Raw genomic sequence first — 15,535 nt, 5'->3', positions numbered from 1 at the left:
CGGAATGGATTTGCCGGGTCTATCAGTCAATACTCATTATTTTATATGGTAGCCTGGAATGCTTCGCTTGCCCCTTCATCACAAGTTGGTTCCAACCTTGCTTAAATTTACTAGCTAGTAACAACAATAATTGAAAACCAACAGTAGATAAGGTTTTCACTTTTTCAGGCTTATCACCCTTGGAAATCCCTACAAATTGTATGTAGTTATAGTTATCAAATCCTGGAAATTATATTTTTATCGGCAAATTAAAACATGCGTACTTAAATTTGTTGACTGAAGAAATTACTTAAAATTAAGATAAGTGTAATAAAATACTGCGAATTTTTTAATATGATGGATTCTTGTAGTAAAACTTAAGTATGTGTAATCCAAAATGGAGATTGTATTGAAGTGTTTATCACAATTTCACATGAGCATTCGATAAGAGACACTGATAAGAGAAATTTTTTAAAACTGGAAATGAATGTAGCCTTCAAATTATTAACAGACAAATTTTGAAAAAAATTGGTCAAGTTTATAAAAAATTTAGTGTGTAATAAATGCTTTAGGCTAGTGCAAATAATTTATTAGGAGTGTCTTTGTCCCAGATTTATTCAATCACACATTTTACAAATATGAGGGAATACTAGAATTTCCAAAACACAAGGAATCTTTCTGTTTTAATTTAACGACATTGAGTTTATTTTAGGATGGCTGAATTTTGGATATTTCTTTCTTTATTGTAATTAGAAAGGGATGAAGTACATCTTGCATCTGAGAGCGGTTGCGATAATTATCGATGAATTCGCGCTAGTAAACCAACCGAATTTCTGTATGACAAATTGAAATTACATTCTTCAGACGATTAAAATAATTTACATTGCTAAAAAAAATTCAAAAATCTAGCCGCCTAGAAACAACTTTTTCGTTCCGTTCTTATTATCTCTTATACTATAAAATAACTCAAATTCTCTCTAAATGAATAAATCTTGAAGTGCTTTTGCGGTTGACAATCCCACTTCTAAACCTGATTATTCCAGTATATCCTAGCAAAAAAAAAAAAAATGGACGTATGGTTATTTAGTTTTATTAATTAATTTTTTTAAATTTTTTAACCTGATCGCTAGTCTAATCGCTTATCAAATTTTTGGTACTGAATTCTAATACAAAAATTAATTAATTCATATATTAATATTCAATAATACATTGTGTACCTACATTATTAATTATTCATGAAACGTGAGTTTTAATAAATTTTAATCATATTTCATGGAGATGAAATAGTTTTAATCTGCAGTCAACCTGGCTGTAGAAATGATAGCCAATAACTTGTTCTTTGGCGACCTAAAGCAAATTTCCTTTTAAATTTATCATGTTTACTGCAGAAATCGTATTCCAGCGGAAATCTGCCATTATTCAAACAGGCATCTTGTCAAAACAAAATTCGTGGCTGACGAAATATATGTCATCTTCGTGAAAAATTTACCTTAAGTCTTGTTAAATCATGTTAAGCCTTGTTTTTTACTGGTTATGCCCACAAAGTTTGAAACGTACATTATTGCAAAAAAGTTTTATTTCAAAACAAAAAAGGCATAATTTATTGTGGATAACGAACCGTCGTGAATGTCCTGATCATCAACAAATTCAGTGTATATCTCTCAACTTTAGAATTCGTTATCTGCGAAGGCTTCGTTTGATGAATAACATAAAGGCGGCGTATGGTAGGTTTGATTTGCTTTAATTTAAAACTATGAGATGTATGATTGCCAGCTTTAGGTATTACTTAACTTTAGACTTATCAGGAAGGATTCTAGCAAATTCCTATTTTGAAATATTCTGGCGATTGTTTCATCATCTTTGCGTCATAATTTTTGCAAACATCTGAAATTATTTTGTGATAAGAATAATACTAAAGGCGATTTCATATTCTATATTCTGAATGATAATTTGTAATACTTTCTTTATGATAAAAAAGTTTTTACCAGACATATAGACTCCTCAATTTTTATTTAATTAAAATAGAATTTCAGTGGCGGAATTAGAAACATTTTTCTTCATAGGCGGCTTCATTAAAGAATGTTATGTTTTCTTGTTTATAAAATTGAAAGCTCAACAAAGACATAGTATGAGTCGACTTGGTATTGTGGTACACCGATACTCTGTAGTTTTATTTCGCAAATAAGATACATCTTGTGTTCATTGCAAATTTATCGCAACATCCTTTTCCCGGATAATACAGTATACCCCCCGCTTGTAAAAGTCTGTAAATCGTATCAACATGATGCAATAATATTTTATGTGACACTTCTTGAGTCTCTGCCCAACAGAAATTAAAAAATATTTTTCATATCTTTTGACTTAAGATATGAAAAACTGACATTATTCAGTATATTTAAAAAATATTTTTTCTGCAAATCTACATAATAACTATATAAATATTTTTATAGGCATTTATACCAGCTTTGTTGCAACGTGAATAAAATTAAATATCAGAAAATTAAGTCATATGATCGATAAGTTTATTTTTCAGTGACGTAATAAATTAATGGGAATTTTATCAATGTAATAAAAAAATTGTTATTAAAAGTTTCAAAGGAATGATTGTAAAATGAACTTAAAAGCTAGACATATTTTATTTTACAAGTCCGTACCAAAATCGTAAAACTAGCAAGAGCAACTAACGGGCTCCTAAATATTTTTCTGTTCATTTATCACGCGTAGCAAAATTTATCTGCAACTATTTGACACAAAAAATATGCCGTTAAAAAGTGTCTTTCTTGACTTTCTTGAACATGGTGTATTGTCAATGTTTCTTGAGTCAATCTTTCTTGAGTGTTTATCTAATAATAATTGTTAAATCGTAATTTTATTTTTTATTTTTGCCGTTATTTCTAAAATTACATGAAGAAATTTTGTATTAATCGGAGTAGAGGCGTTTTAAACGTTAGTAGGACAATATTGTCGAACCAATTCCAGTATTCCAACGGATATTGTAATTACATTCATAAGGGAAAATTTCGATTTCGGGTTTTTCTCAAAAAAACAAAAAAGAACTCGGCGAGAATCGATTTTCTTGAAGTATTGAAGTCTAACAATAGAGTTTTTTTTTACTATAAAGTCATAAACTAATCTAGCTTATTTGGATTGTTGTCCTGTTGGGTGTGTCCAGGTCCGCCATGCGACGATAACCCGATACAGGTATATTCGATTCGTTGCAAGCAAAGTTTGGCGATGGCTTTGTAGTGGCAGTGGTAAGCCCAATATCGCGGGCTAGCGGGATGGCAAGAGTGACTGGGAAGTTTAAGCTGCTCTGGCTCATCGCTTTTGAGTTCAACTCCCTTAATAGCTAAGAATAGCTTTAACTCAGTATAGCTCTGCACACTTCTGCGGAGTGTGTAATTGCATCTAAACTCAACTCGGTTGGCAGTAATGCAGAACTTGAAGTGCTGTTAGAAGGGGTGCGAACCTCACCAAGGTATCAGTCCTGACCTGCTAGGGACTTTCATAGCCAAGACGGAAGACACTAGAAGTTTTGGCGCGCTAACTGGGCGTATCCTAGTGGCCTTTGGGCCTTCGTGGGCAGTACATGGCGCTCTCTGACCTTGCGGATAGAGGCAAAGAGCTAGGTACCTCACGTATGACAAATACCATATTCTCTTGTCGCTAAGTTAGGTTTTATCTTCTTTTTTTTTAAATTTTTAACTCTTGATTCTTTATTATAACAATATTTTAGATGATGCTAGCGTAAATAGTTACTTTTTTCAATTTCAAGCTTCGACATCTCGAAAACTAAGGAAGATTAGAGAATATTCAGAAGGCAATAATCGTGCCCTCTCTACTAATTCGTTGAAAAATTGAAATTTTAGTTTTGATATTAAAAAAAGTACTAAATGCACAAAATTGATTTATGTTTGGCCACCGGCTTTCAGATATTGCAAAAGTTTTACATTTTGAATTGTCGATTAATCAATCATTTACGGCACATTGCAAAATATTTTTAAATGTCATTTTTAACCGGAATTTCAAGTTTCTATCCAATAATATGATCAATAATTTATTAAGCAATAGTACAATAATAATAATTATTCCAAAAATTATAATAACCGGTAATACCCGATGAAAGTCAGATCCTAAAAAAGCACGATTGCAGAAAATGATCTAATAATTGTACTTTGTCATAAATATGCTGTTTGCTTATGCTTATTATCATATTTTTCTTCCAGACGCACATTAATAATTATCAAAATGAGCACAGAAAAAACTCAAAGATCATCTGATAAAACTTGGTAAGTATATATTTTAATTTCTTGGTATACTAGAAAAAAAATTACGAATTTTATATTCATAAAGAAACATATAGCATAGCGTTAGGCTATTTAAGGTAAGATTAGGTTAGGTTAGATAATAAAGTTACGAATATTTTTAATTAAAAATTTAAAAAAATAATTTATTTAACTTAAACTTTAATATCACAATTTCTCTTTTCTGTTATTTCATCATTTGTAGAGCATTTAGTAGTTTGATCCTTTTTGTAATTATGAGCAAGATATAAAAATATAAACATTGTCGTTGTTAATAAAATCGCAAAAAAGAAAAATTCATTAGCCTGAAACAAAAAAAAAATTATGTTATATTTAAAATCACAAAGGTATATTTATTTTGTTTATACTGTGTGATCATTTCAAAAGTATCCACTCTTAATAACTCTTGACTTGCTATGATTATTGTTTTGTGTGAAAACACGTCGATATAAATATCGAGCGAGAAGTTGAAAAATGGTGCCTAGAGAATTTTAGGTTTTTCTCCTGACCCCCAGCTACCTTAACTTTGGAATTTCAAATAGCACTCCCTACCTTGTTATACCTCATTTGAAAGAGCATAAAATTCTCTATTAAACCATGATAAAAAAATGAAATCGATCGATTGATTCTTAAGATAGGCCGCACAGAAGATTGATGATATGAATTCCGTCTTCTGTGTAGTCTATCTTAAGAACTAATCGACCAATTTAATTTTTTTATCATGTTTAAAGAGAGAATTGTATGCCCTTTCAAATGAGGTTTCACAAGGTAGGAGGTAGTATTATTTGAAATTTCAAAATCGGGGTATCTGGTGGTCGGGGGATAAGACCTAAAATTCTCCAGTACCATTTTTGAACTTCCCCCTCGATATCTTAATCGACATGTTTGAAATCATCACATTGTATATTAGACTATGTTAAGGAGCAATGAGTCTAGTCAACAAGCTCAAATTGGTGAAATACACAAATTTTGATTCAAAAAATGCGTGTGATATAGTTGTAAAAGTTATAAACAATTAAAGACGAAAAAAGGTATTTTGCTTTTCGCCAATATTTCATAAAATATTAATATTTAAGATATTAAAAAAATAATAAAACTTAAAGAGGTGGAAATTTCCAATGAAAAATTTCCACTCTCGCCATTTTTAGATTGTTGTAATAGTGTCAAAAACGAGTATATCACAAGCGTAATACATCAACGGTACACGATTTTACTGGCCATAGACGAACCATAGAGAGTCTATGTGTTCCTCTTCACGATGTAATGGTATTATAACCCCTAAAACAGACTGGGCGAGTTTTTTGGGCAGAAATTATTAAACTAAAAGAAGCGAGTAATAAAATAACAACATACCTGCGAATCCATTATGTTGATTCCAGTAATTATAATTACTAATAAATTACCAAAGCCAATTCGTAATAGCCAACATGCTTGTAATACAGATTTCATACTACTTGGCGCTTGTGAATATGAAAATTGTAAACCTGTTACGCTAAACATAACTTCCGCTGTCGACATTAATAAATATTGTGGTAATTGCCATAACATATTTACACTTTTAACTTCAACATTACCTTCCATTAAGAAATTTCTCTGGAATATCATAAAACAGGTATTTAAATTAAACAATATATTTAATGGAAATAATAAATGGTAAAGGTATTTTTTACGAATATTCCAAAATTGACTGACTTTTTAACTTTTTAAACTGTCTTCATTAACGTTATCTATCAATTCTTTCTTTTTATCGAAATTATAAATTACGTATTATTATTTATTGACGAAATTATAAATTGCCTAAATATTTAGTATTTAATAGGACAGTACCTGGGGCTTACGCATTAGGAAATATTTAGAGTAGGCTAAATTTTCCTATTGGTACTTGAAAACCGCTATCTCTAAAGTTGGAAAATTTAAAAGTTTGGCCCTTTTCAAGAAATTTCACTTCAAAACTTAAATTAATTCTTAAATTTGATTGAGTGGTATTTTGGACAAAGAGCCCGCGACGACCTAACCGCCGTTATTTTATAAAAGCTGAAAGTTTGCCTGTGTATGTCCCAGTGGTGGATTTAGAGTTTTAGGGTTTAGACCCACGAAATAGGGGGCTCGCAATGCATTAACGAAGACTAACGGGGGAAAAGAATTTTTATGGAAGGACACCATCAAAGCTCCATTTATAGATTTTGCCCACTGGGCCTATTTCGCTAAATCCGCCACTGGCTGTTCTTAAAACAGGTAAGAACGATTCCCGATTATGAAGTTTGGATGTGGCTTTAGCAAGTAACAAACAGGTAACAAACGTATATAAAATTTGACCTTATCTTCGTCATAGTATAAAAGCTGAATTTTATCTATTTTACTTGGGGAACAACAACCTTGAAGGTTTGCTACCAGACACCTTACCCCATAAATTTCGGTTTATTCAAGCTAGTAAAATGGCGTTTTCACCATTTGACCCCAAATAAAGTCAAATTAACAGAATACTTCGAAAAATTCCATTACTTACATCGCAACGCCTGGAAAATGTGATAAATTACCCTTTTCATTTCTATTAGTTTTTGAAAGTTCGGGTTTTTTTCCATTTAACGTGTAACAGGTTCAGAATAACAGGAGCATTTGGAAAACGTTATCTTTTCTGACCACCCTTCGAAAATGGGAAAACCACCCCAAAAACCTGTTTCACGTAAAATGGGAAAAATCCTAACTTTCTAACATTTCTCAAGTTCGCAACGCCCTGTTTTTTTTCACATTTTCGGGGCATTGCGATGTAGATAATTAATTTTTTCCATGTATTCTGTGTTTTTTTTCTTTATATAGGATCGAATGGTGAAAACGCCATCTTTCTAACATGTATAAAATTGATATGTATGGTTGAACCATCGAAATGATCAGATACTATGAGAAACATCTTTTGGTAGATACCCAGGTACCATATATAAAATTCAGCTTTTATACTTTGACGAAGGTAAGTTTCAATTTTATATACTTTTGCTACCTGTTACTTGCCAAAGTCAGCCACCATTGGGGACATCAGCACAGAGAAAGAATAGTCGACGCCTTTATGAAATAAGGAATCATGTTGCAATAACCCATTAAATATTAGAGATCCCATTATCAACCCATTACCAATAGTAAAATTTAATGCAAAAATTAAATACATACGACTGATTAGTAAAAGACAATAATTTAAAAAAAATTTCGTTTGGATCAGATCATAAGTACGTTTTTTTCATAATTTATTATTTTATTCTAGTAGACAACTGTATACATGTATTAAAAGTTGCCTATGTACAGAAATTAAACAATTATTATATTTCTACAGATTTCCTAAAGACCTCTACTGTGATAAGACCCTAAAAACTAAAATAGACTGGAAGTTTAAAGTCAAATTGAATTCGAATCTAACTCGATACCAAATATTCTATCCTTGATCAGGGATAACGCTTCCTTTTGAATACATACCTCAATTGCTAATTGAAGTAATCCCGATACAACAAATGCTATGGACGCTAATAATCCACCAAAAAATATTCGTTTTAATGGATCAGTCAATACATTAATTTTCGCACATAATGGATAAATGATTTTATCATAAATTGGTATTAACATAAACACCATTATTGGATTGGCAACTTGCATTTGATCTGGTTTTATTGTAAAATATCCATTAAATATTTCACCATTCATATGTGTCGCTTGTAAAGTCCATCGAGATCCTTGTTGATCGAATAAGGCAGCAAAGACCGTTAACGGTATATACAAAACTAATATTCGTAAAACAATTTTTACATTTTCAATAAATTTAATATCATATTGATCGTCAGCATAATCTAGCCAATGATCACGTTGTTCTTTTTTTTTCGATTGACGCTTACGTACACATGCATGCTAAAAATAAAATAAAAACTGTTTAAAATAAGCAGCGGTTGTATCTGAAATTTTGTATAAAATTCCAGGGGAAAATTCCGTTTTCGACGTTTTTATGTCTTTGTGAAATTGTATCCCTTTCCAAATTGCGCTAGAGAGTTGAAAATTTTTAGGTGACTATCAAGGAGGGGAGTTAGTTTCGACTACTCCGGTCGACATTTCGCTCTTTTATGTAAATATTTCATGTGTTCAAAGGCATGAACAGACAATATAAGATAAGTTTTTAAATTTCTGCGGACATATTAGGTACTCAAAAAATAAATATCCGAATCTGATTTGTAACGTTTAAAAATATTGATGCTACGAACAAAATTTTGATATAGGTGTTCATATAATCACCTAATTAGTCCATTTCTGGTTGTCTGTCTGTCTGTCTGTCTGTCTGTCGTCTGTCGTCTGTCTGTCTGTCATCACGATTACTCAAAAACGAAATGAGATATCAAGTGAGTTCAAGTTCGTAAATGAGCAACATTTACAAAGTGAGGTCAATTGGGTCTTGGGTCCGTAGGACCCATCTTGTAAACCGTTAGAGATAGAACAAAAGTTTAAATGCTAAAAAAAAGTTTAAATGTTCCTTATTAAAAATTAAACAACTTTTGTTTGAAACATTTTTTCGTAAACATCACTGTTTACCCGTGAGAGCGCAAATTATGCGCAAATTGTATAATATGTATGTTATGGCTGTATCAGTTATATATGTGTGACACGTATGTATGTGTTATGTGACAGAGTAATTAACACTGTCTATACATGGTATTTCAACAATTAACTCAGTCAATTGCTTGTTTTCACTTGTCAATGTTAAATTTTTTATCATTTCTTTGGTATAACAATATAGCATAAAAATCGTCTTTTTTGAAAAAAATGTTAAATAATCTCCATTATTGTTAAAAAAATGCTTAATAAAAAAAATAAATAAAGGAAAATAATCTTAATAATATAAATAAAATAAACTTTTAAAAAAAAAATTCGATCTTGCCAGGATTCGAACCTGGAATCTTCTGATCCGTAGTCAGACGCGTTATCCGTTGCGCCACAAGACCTCTTGATAGATACTAGTCAAATTAAAAATCGTATGTTATTTAAAAATTTTATTATCTATACAGTGTATATTATTTTTTCCTTTTTTTTGACGATAGACGCTAAAAATATTTAATCTTAGTATGTTTATTTTATAATGTCGAAGGAAAATCACAGAATTTTTTTTGTCAAATGTTTGGATTGATTAGATTTGAATGATTTTTATACGATTAAGGTATTATTATTTGTAAATACTTACTTTTATACAAGATGTAACTTCTACAAATAAATTTTCCGTTGGTTTTTTAATAATATAGTATGCATATCCAAGTACAAAAAATGCTAAAAAGGAATAATATTTTATTAAAGATTTTAAAATTTTGGAACAATATATACACGCGAGACAAATAGACACGATTTTTTGTTTTATTTTCACGGTCATTTAGCCGGTTGAAACGTTTTCACTATGTTCAAAACGATTTTTTTTTTGAAAAAATGGACAACTTTTGCTTTAATTATAATGAAAATAATTTTTTGGGTAATTTTTTTAGCAAGTGTCCCTTATTAACTGGCCTACAATCAGAGATTAGATTAATAATATGTGTCTGCAAAAATGATGTTACTTAAAGATTTAAAGATTCTAGAATTTTCACATGTGATAGGAACGAAGACAGAAAATATTTCGATAAAAATGCTTAAAAAAATAAACAATAATAGTTACCAAATGAAAATATAACGAAAGCAGTAAAACCACCAAAAACAGCCGGATAACAATTATCTTCACCAAAACAATGTATATCCTCACGACAATTTGGTGCAACTAATTTTGCAATTAAACTACCACAATTCATTGTAAAATAATATAATGAAAAATATTGTGTTAGGTGTTGTTCTTGTTCGGGTAATTGAAATTGATCACCACCGAATGCGGCAATACATGGTTTTGTACCACCAAAACCAATTGATATCATAAGTAATCCAAATAATGTTATTATTTTACTGAAACAATAAGAAAATTATATTTTAACTTAGTCATTACAGGTCCATTTATCTGGACAACTCTAGCTTTATAAACAAATGTCAACACACAATACAACTGAACTGTTCCCCCGTGCATTTGGGTCTCTATACAACCCAAAGGTGGTATGGAATGCAAACACCCATTTTATCCGCTACTCTTAGACACCAAAGCTTTGTCTCATTTTGTTTTTATTCTGGCATAGTTACTTGTATTTTAACCCTTATAGATTGATTAAGAAAAAAAGAAAATCAAGTAGGCCATCGGCTTGGGATATAAAAAATAATTTTTCTCCCCTTCGCGATGAAAGTGTCAACTTTCGGTCCGCTGAAAAAATAACATGGACACCACGGGAGCAAGTAAAAAATGTCTCAGATCTCATGTTTGTCACTCTTGGCTTGGAGCAACATTGAACATGATATCTGAGACATTGTTTACTTTCGCTCTCTAGATGTGTAATATATTATTTAAGAAACAAGCTTTTATTGTATTTAAAAGAAGAAAATAATTTTTTCTATGAGGCACTCATACACGACTATTTGTAAAAGCGTGAGATGCTCAAGTTAAAATATCAAAGATGATTGGGAGCGCCTCTAGGTTTTACAGATAGTTATGTATGAGTGACTTATGGAAATAATTAATTTCTAGTTTATTATACAATAATAGCTTGTCTGTTAAAAATTATTCAAAACTCGATAACGTATATATATATATCAAATATAAGTAATGGGAAAATCGGGGCATGCTTACTCGAAAATGCATTGTCATCAACTCAACCAGGAAGGGGGTCATCTTTAACTTTCAAGATGTATTACAGACACTAGGACTAGGACTTTAAAAAAATTAATAAATGCTGCAAATTACAAGATAATTGAATGCAAAAATCATTTATATGACACTCGACAGAACAAAATGCCACAATCCGATACCTTAACAATGCATTTTCAAGCTCCCGGGCGACGGATAATCTGCTTTGTTGAATGAAACAGTTTTTAGGCACTACCTTGAAAATAGCCTCTCTTTTCAAAGCCATTCTGAAATGAATGTCAACTACAACGCGTGGGCCCAATTATTTTTTAATTTTAATACATCTACATATGTGCATGTGCAATATCAATTATTAATATAAGCAATAACTCAATAATTACATTATATAAGCAATTTTTTTCTCAAAAAAAATAATTTTAATTATAAGCAATTATAATTCACATATCGAGTAGACAGAAAAGTGTGAATTTGAAAATGCTGTGTAGCAAAAACCCATAAAAAAACCATTTTCCAAATTATTTTTTTATCATCTTAAAATACATAAAAAAGTATTTAAATTGTATTTTCAAGTAAAGCTTTTAAAACTTTTAACTTTTAATTATATTGTAATCAATTACATAAAAATACATTAAGAAAACTAACAACCATAGGAAAGGTGAGCGCACCAGTCTGCAAGTTTTTGTCCCTCGCGTTCACTCTGTGATCTGCGAGTTGGAAATTTTCTAATGAGATCGAATTATCACGGGTTTTTCGAGTTATTTGGCCCTTACGTTTACCCTGTGATGGCATCCATCCTGTGATCTGTGGATTGGCCATACCTCTACGGGGGTCGAGTAAGCACGGACCAGCGAATTTCTTGGCCCTTGCGTTCAACCTGTGGTGGCGTCTACCAAGAGCTATTTTTGTATGGAACCGAGACACTAATTTAAAAAATAAAAATTATTTTTTACCTATCATTAAGATTAAATACTGGAAACGATGAGCCAAATACTGCCAGATTTCCAAATAAATTAATAAATATTAAATAAATAATTATTTTAAATTTTCCAAACCAACTGTCGGCAATAATTCCTGTGAAAATTGGTGAAAAATATACGCACATTGTGAATGCATGATATACGATTGTTGCTGTATTATCATCCATAAATAATTTTTCCGTAATATAAATTGTAAGTATTGCTATAAAAAAAAATTTTGGAAATAATTATATTTGCAAAAATGTTTTTCTCTAATAAAATACTTACCACGTAATCCATAATATGAAAAATTTTCAAATAATTGATTTATGACTATAAAATAAACACCCCTCGGATACGGTATTGTCTGAAATGAAATAAATATATATATTTATTAAAATTTAAAAATAATATTTCTAAAACTATTTCAACCTGATGAAATTATGAAATTAGACCTCCTGCTAATAATTTTTTTTAATACCGATTGGGACAATATTAATAATAATATTGACCCAATGATATTAATTAAACGAATATTAATTTCCTTAAAGATATTTCCAGCATGAAAGTACTTGTTGACAGATTTGGTCTATTTTTTTCACAGACTCGGAATAATATTGGCTGTGAGATCCTAAAGTTGCAAAATTTTTGGTCGTGTAGATCGGGAGATAATCAGGTGGAAAGTTTGCGATTTTGAGAGTCAAAGGATGTAAAATTCACTGTCCTCCCAGCTATTATACGATATTAAAAAATTCTCTCGACAAAATTGAAAAAAAGTAGAAGAGTTGAAAGGAAGGATTTTAGAATTAAAAAAAAAAAAGCAAAACGTTGTTTTGTTTTCGAGATATTAATTTTGACGTAAATTTTAAAAATTGGGAACTTTTTATTCTTACTCTGTGAAAAAAAATTCGTTAAATTATGTCGTTAAAATCGTTAAAAGTGGGTTTTACCATAGTTTAAGCATAGGAACTCCAAATACCATGCTGGAAATACCTTAAAACGTGAATCTTCGAATTAGCTATCATTAGCTACAAACGACTGGTGTTGGGCTTTTTAAAAACTTGACTATGGGCCCGTTATTATGATTTTCATCGAAAATATGGTTATGATAATTCGAATTTGTTAAAGCTTTTACGAACCTGAACTGTTTTATCATTATTTGCTGCATATTTTTCATTATTTTTGTTTGTGTCTAAAATGAAAAACAAAAAATTTTTAGTTGTATCGATTAGAGTTTTTTTTTTTAAATGCAAAATGTAGCGAATCGTAGCAGAAATAAACCAAATTAATCGTATAATTTTATATACTAAGAATCATAATTGAGTAAAATACGTGTGTTTTCAAAAAAGGTAGTTTTTTTAGGTAAAGGATTTTATTGTACTAAAGAGTAGAAAATAATTTATTCTCTGAGTCACTCATACATGGCTATATATAAAAACGGGAATTCGGAACACCTTCAACTTTTTACAAATAGTCATAAATGACTCACAGAAATACTTATTTTTTAGTTTTTAGTACAATAAGAAAATTTTTCTAAAAATTATTTTTATTTAAAACAATATGGTAGAAGCGATGGGAAAACTAGGTCACACAATACCATAAATATGCATTGCTTTCTTCAATCGGTAACGGGAATTTAATTTGCAATATTTGATTACAAACAACGGACAGATGAAACTAAACAAAAGCTTGTAAAATGTATTCAATCGTTGTAAAAATTTGATAGACGATGAGATCAAACTAATTAATATTGTTTTTACAGTCTGATGCACTTTTTAATTATTTAGATAAATATGATATATCAAGGCTGACATACAAAATTCAATATTTCAGGTGAAATAGTATAGTTTGTGTATTTAGCAGAAAAAAAATACATTCCCAAATGGCGCATCGACCAACAATCATAGAATTCTGGGAATGTGTTTTTCCTATGAATTGCACACGTATATGGTTAAGTTTTATGTAAGTAAAGTATTAGTACAGTAAAAGATGGTAAAAAAATCGGCTAATAAAGGAAAATGAAAGAAACCGGTCGCATTTCGATAAAACCTCATGGAATGTGTTTCTTAAGTGTCAAATATTATAAGTAACGCATGAGTTAGTGGCGCGAATGTTGCCATTTTGCTAATTAACAAATTTTATGAAACGATCAATGATAAAGTTCACATAAAAAATTAGTAATTAGGCAACTTGTATGGCGTAAATGTTAAGTGTTTGTCAAATAATCGCAAAACTATTACTATACATGCATAACGTATACGTAATTCAAGTTGCCTATTTATTAATTTTGTAAGTCAACATTAACCGTTCCATTGAATTAACAATTTATTGTTTATTAACAAATATAAACATTTGAACCACTAACTCATTCGTTACTAATGATATTTGACACTTAAGAAACACATTCCATGGGGTTTTATACAAATGCGAGCGGTTTCTTTCATTTTCCTTTATTTTTAACATCTTTAACTGTACTGGATGTAATTTTAATTTACCATGCAAATAAAAATACGGTTGTATTAATTACATGCGACAATAATAAGCAAAATTGTTTTTTTGAAATCAGAAATTCTCTCTTAATCGATTAAATAAAAACATTGTATTCAACTCAAAATATTAATCGATAAATACTTTATTTCGAAAAAATTTAACTGTTTATGAAAATTTTATAATTAGAACTAAACGATAAATTTTTGATGAATAGTCTAAATGTGATTATATTTAATTAAAAATTAACAGTCAAAATAATAATTATAAAAAAATATTTCTAAAATATTTCAATCAAAATAATTTCTTTAAAATAAATATATTCTTGGTATTATATTGAAAAAAAAAGGATCTCAACGAATTTTGTGGATAATTTGCCCTAACGTATTTAATGATGTCGCTAAATAAACGATTCTCACAATAAATTCTTAAAAAGTTAAAGATTTGTAAAAAATATATTCCAATACATACGATTTAAAGTCATTATTTCACTCACGAATTCGTTAAATAATTTTTGTAAATAAATAAATAAAATGTCTTGTCTGAATATCAAGATATTGATATCATTTTTGTAATGTAAAATATAAACACACTCTCTTGGATTTTATGTCACTTTTATCCACTTCAAAAAAGACAAAAAAAAAATTTAACGGCCACTTAACGAACTCCACACTCGTGTCACTCGTGTTGCCAATAAATTTGGTTTTATTCTTTTTTATTTTGTTTTAAAAAATAATCATAATTATTAATCTTAACTAATTAATAAATTTGATAATTAAACTTCATGTGTGTTATCATTTTATGAACAATGATTATATTTTAAATGAATTGATAATATTAATTATTAATTGTTTTATATTGTCACAATACGGTAAAATACAGAGGTGGATTCAGGTGTGTAAGCTCATCATGATCTATCTTTTAGAAATGGGTAGCAAAATGCTATTAAAATTTGAAAATCAAATATGTTTAAAAAAACATTGAAATTTCATAATTATAATTACATAATTATCCGAGCTGTTACACTGATTCAAATCACTTCAGTTGATGGATTTTATTCGAAAATTGACCGTTTC

The 15,535-nt window shown here is 29.8% G+C and overlaps 1 protein-coding gene and 1 non-coding gene across 2 annotated transcripts; both read right to left on the bottom strand.

The window, feature by feature from the left end:
- Positions 1-4,438: 4,438 nt before the first annotated feature.
- LOC123296188 (peptide transporter family 1-like) lies at positions 4,439-12,320 on the bottom strand. The gene is made up of 7 exons (XM_044877649.1): positions 12,261-12,320; positions 11,967-12,195; positions 9,952-10,229; positions 9,490-9,572; positions 7,746-8,171; positions 5,637-5,876; positions 4,439-4,588 (listed from the first exon to the last, which is right to left on the bottom strand). The coding sequence occupies exons 2-7, from the start codon at positions 12,158-12,160 to the stop codon at positions 4,439-4,441; spliced, it is 1,371 nt and encodes a 456-aa protein (XP_044733584.1). The 5' UTR covers positions 12,161-12,195; positions 12,261-12,320.
- Trnar-acg lies at positions 9,181-9,253 on the bottom strand. Its single transcript has one exon. It is a non-coding gene; the product is annotated as a tRNA-Arg (tRNA).
- Positions 12,321-15,535: the final 3,215 nt, after the last annotated feature.

Source organism: Chrysoperla carnea, chromosome 3 (genome assembly GCF_905475395.1).
Source record: "Chrysoperla carnea chromosome 3, inChrCarn1.1, whole genome shotgun sequence".
Classification (NCBI taxonomy): domain Eukaryota; kingdom Metazoa; phylum Arthropoda; class Insecta; order Neuroptera; family Chrysopidae; genus Chrysoperla; species Chrysoperla carnea.
The sequence above is the reverse complement of the archived record's forward strand: the minus strand, read 5'-3'. Positions and strand labels throughout refer to the sequence as shown.

What these genes read in the sequence shown, in the direction of transcription:
- LOC123296188 (XM_044877649.1), bottom strand. Translation starts at nt 12,160, where the DNA reads ATGGATGATAATACAGCAACAATCGTATATCATGCATTCACAATGTGC. An exon ending in TTTCGTTATATTTTCATTTG is followed by an intron (nt 9,573 to 9,951) that starts GTAACTATTATT and finishes ATTCCTTTTTAG; the next exon opens with CATTTTTTGTACTTGGATAT. An exon ending in TCAACATAATGGATTCGCAG is followed by an intron (nt 4,589 to 5,636) that starts GTATGTTGTTAT and finishes TTTTTGTTTCAG; the next exon opens with GCTAATGAATTTTTCTTTTT.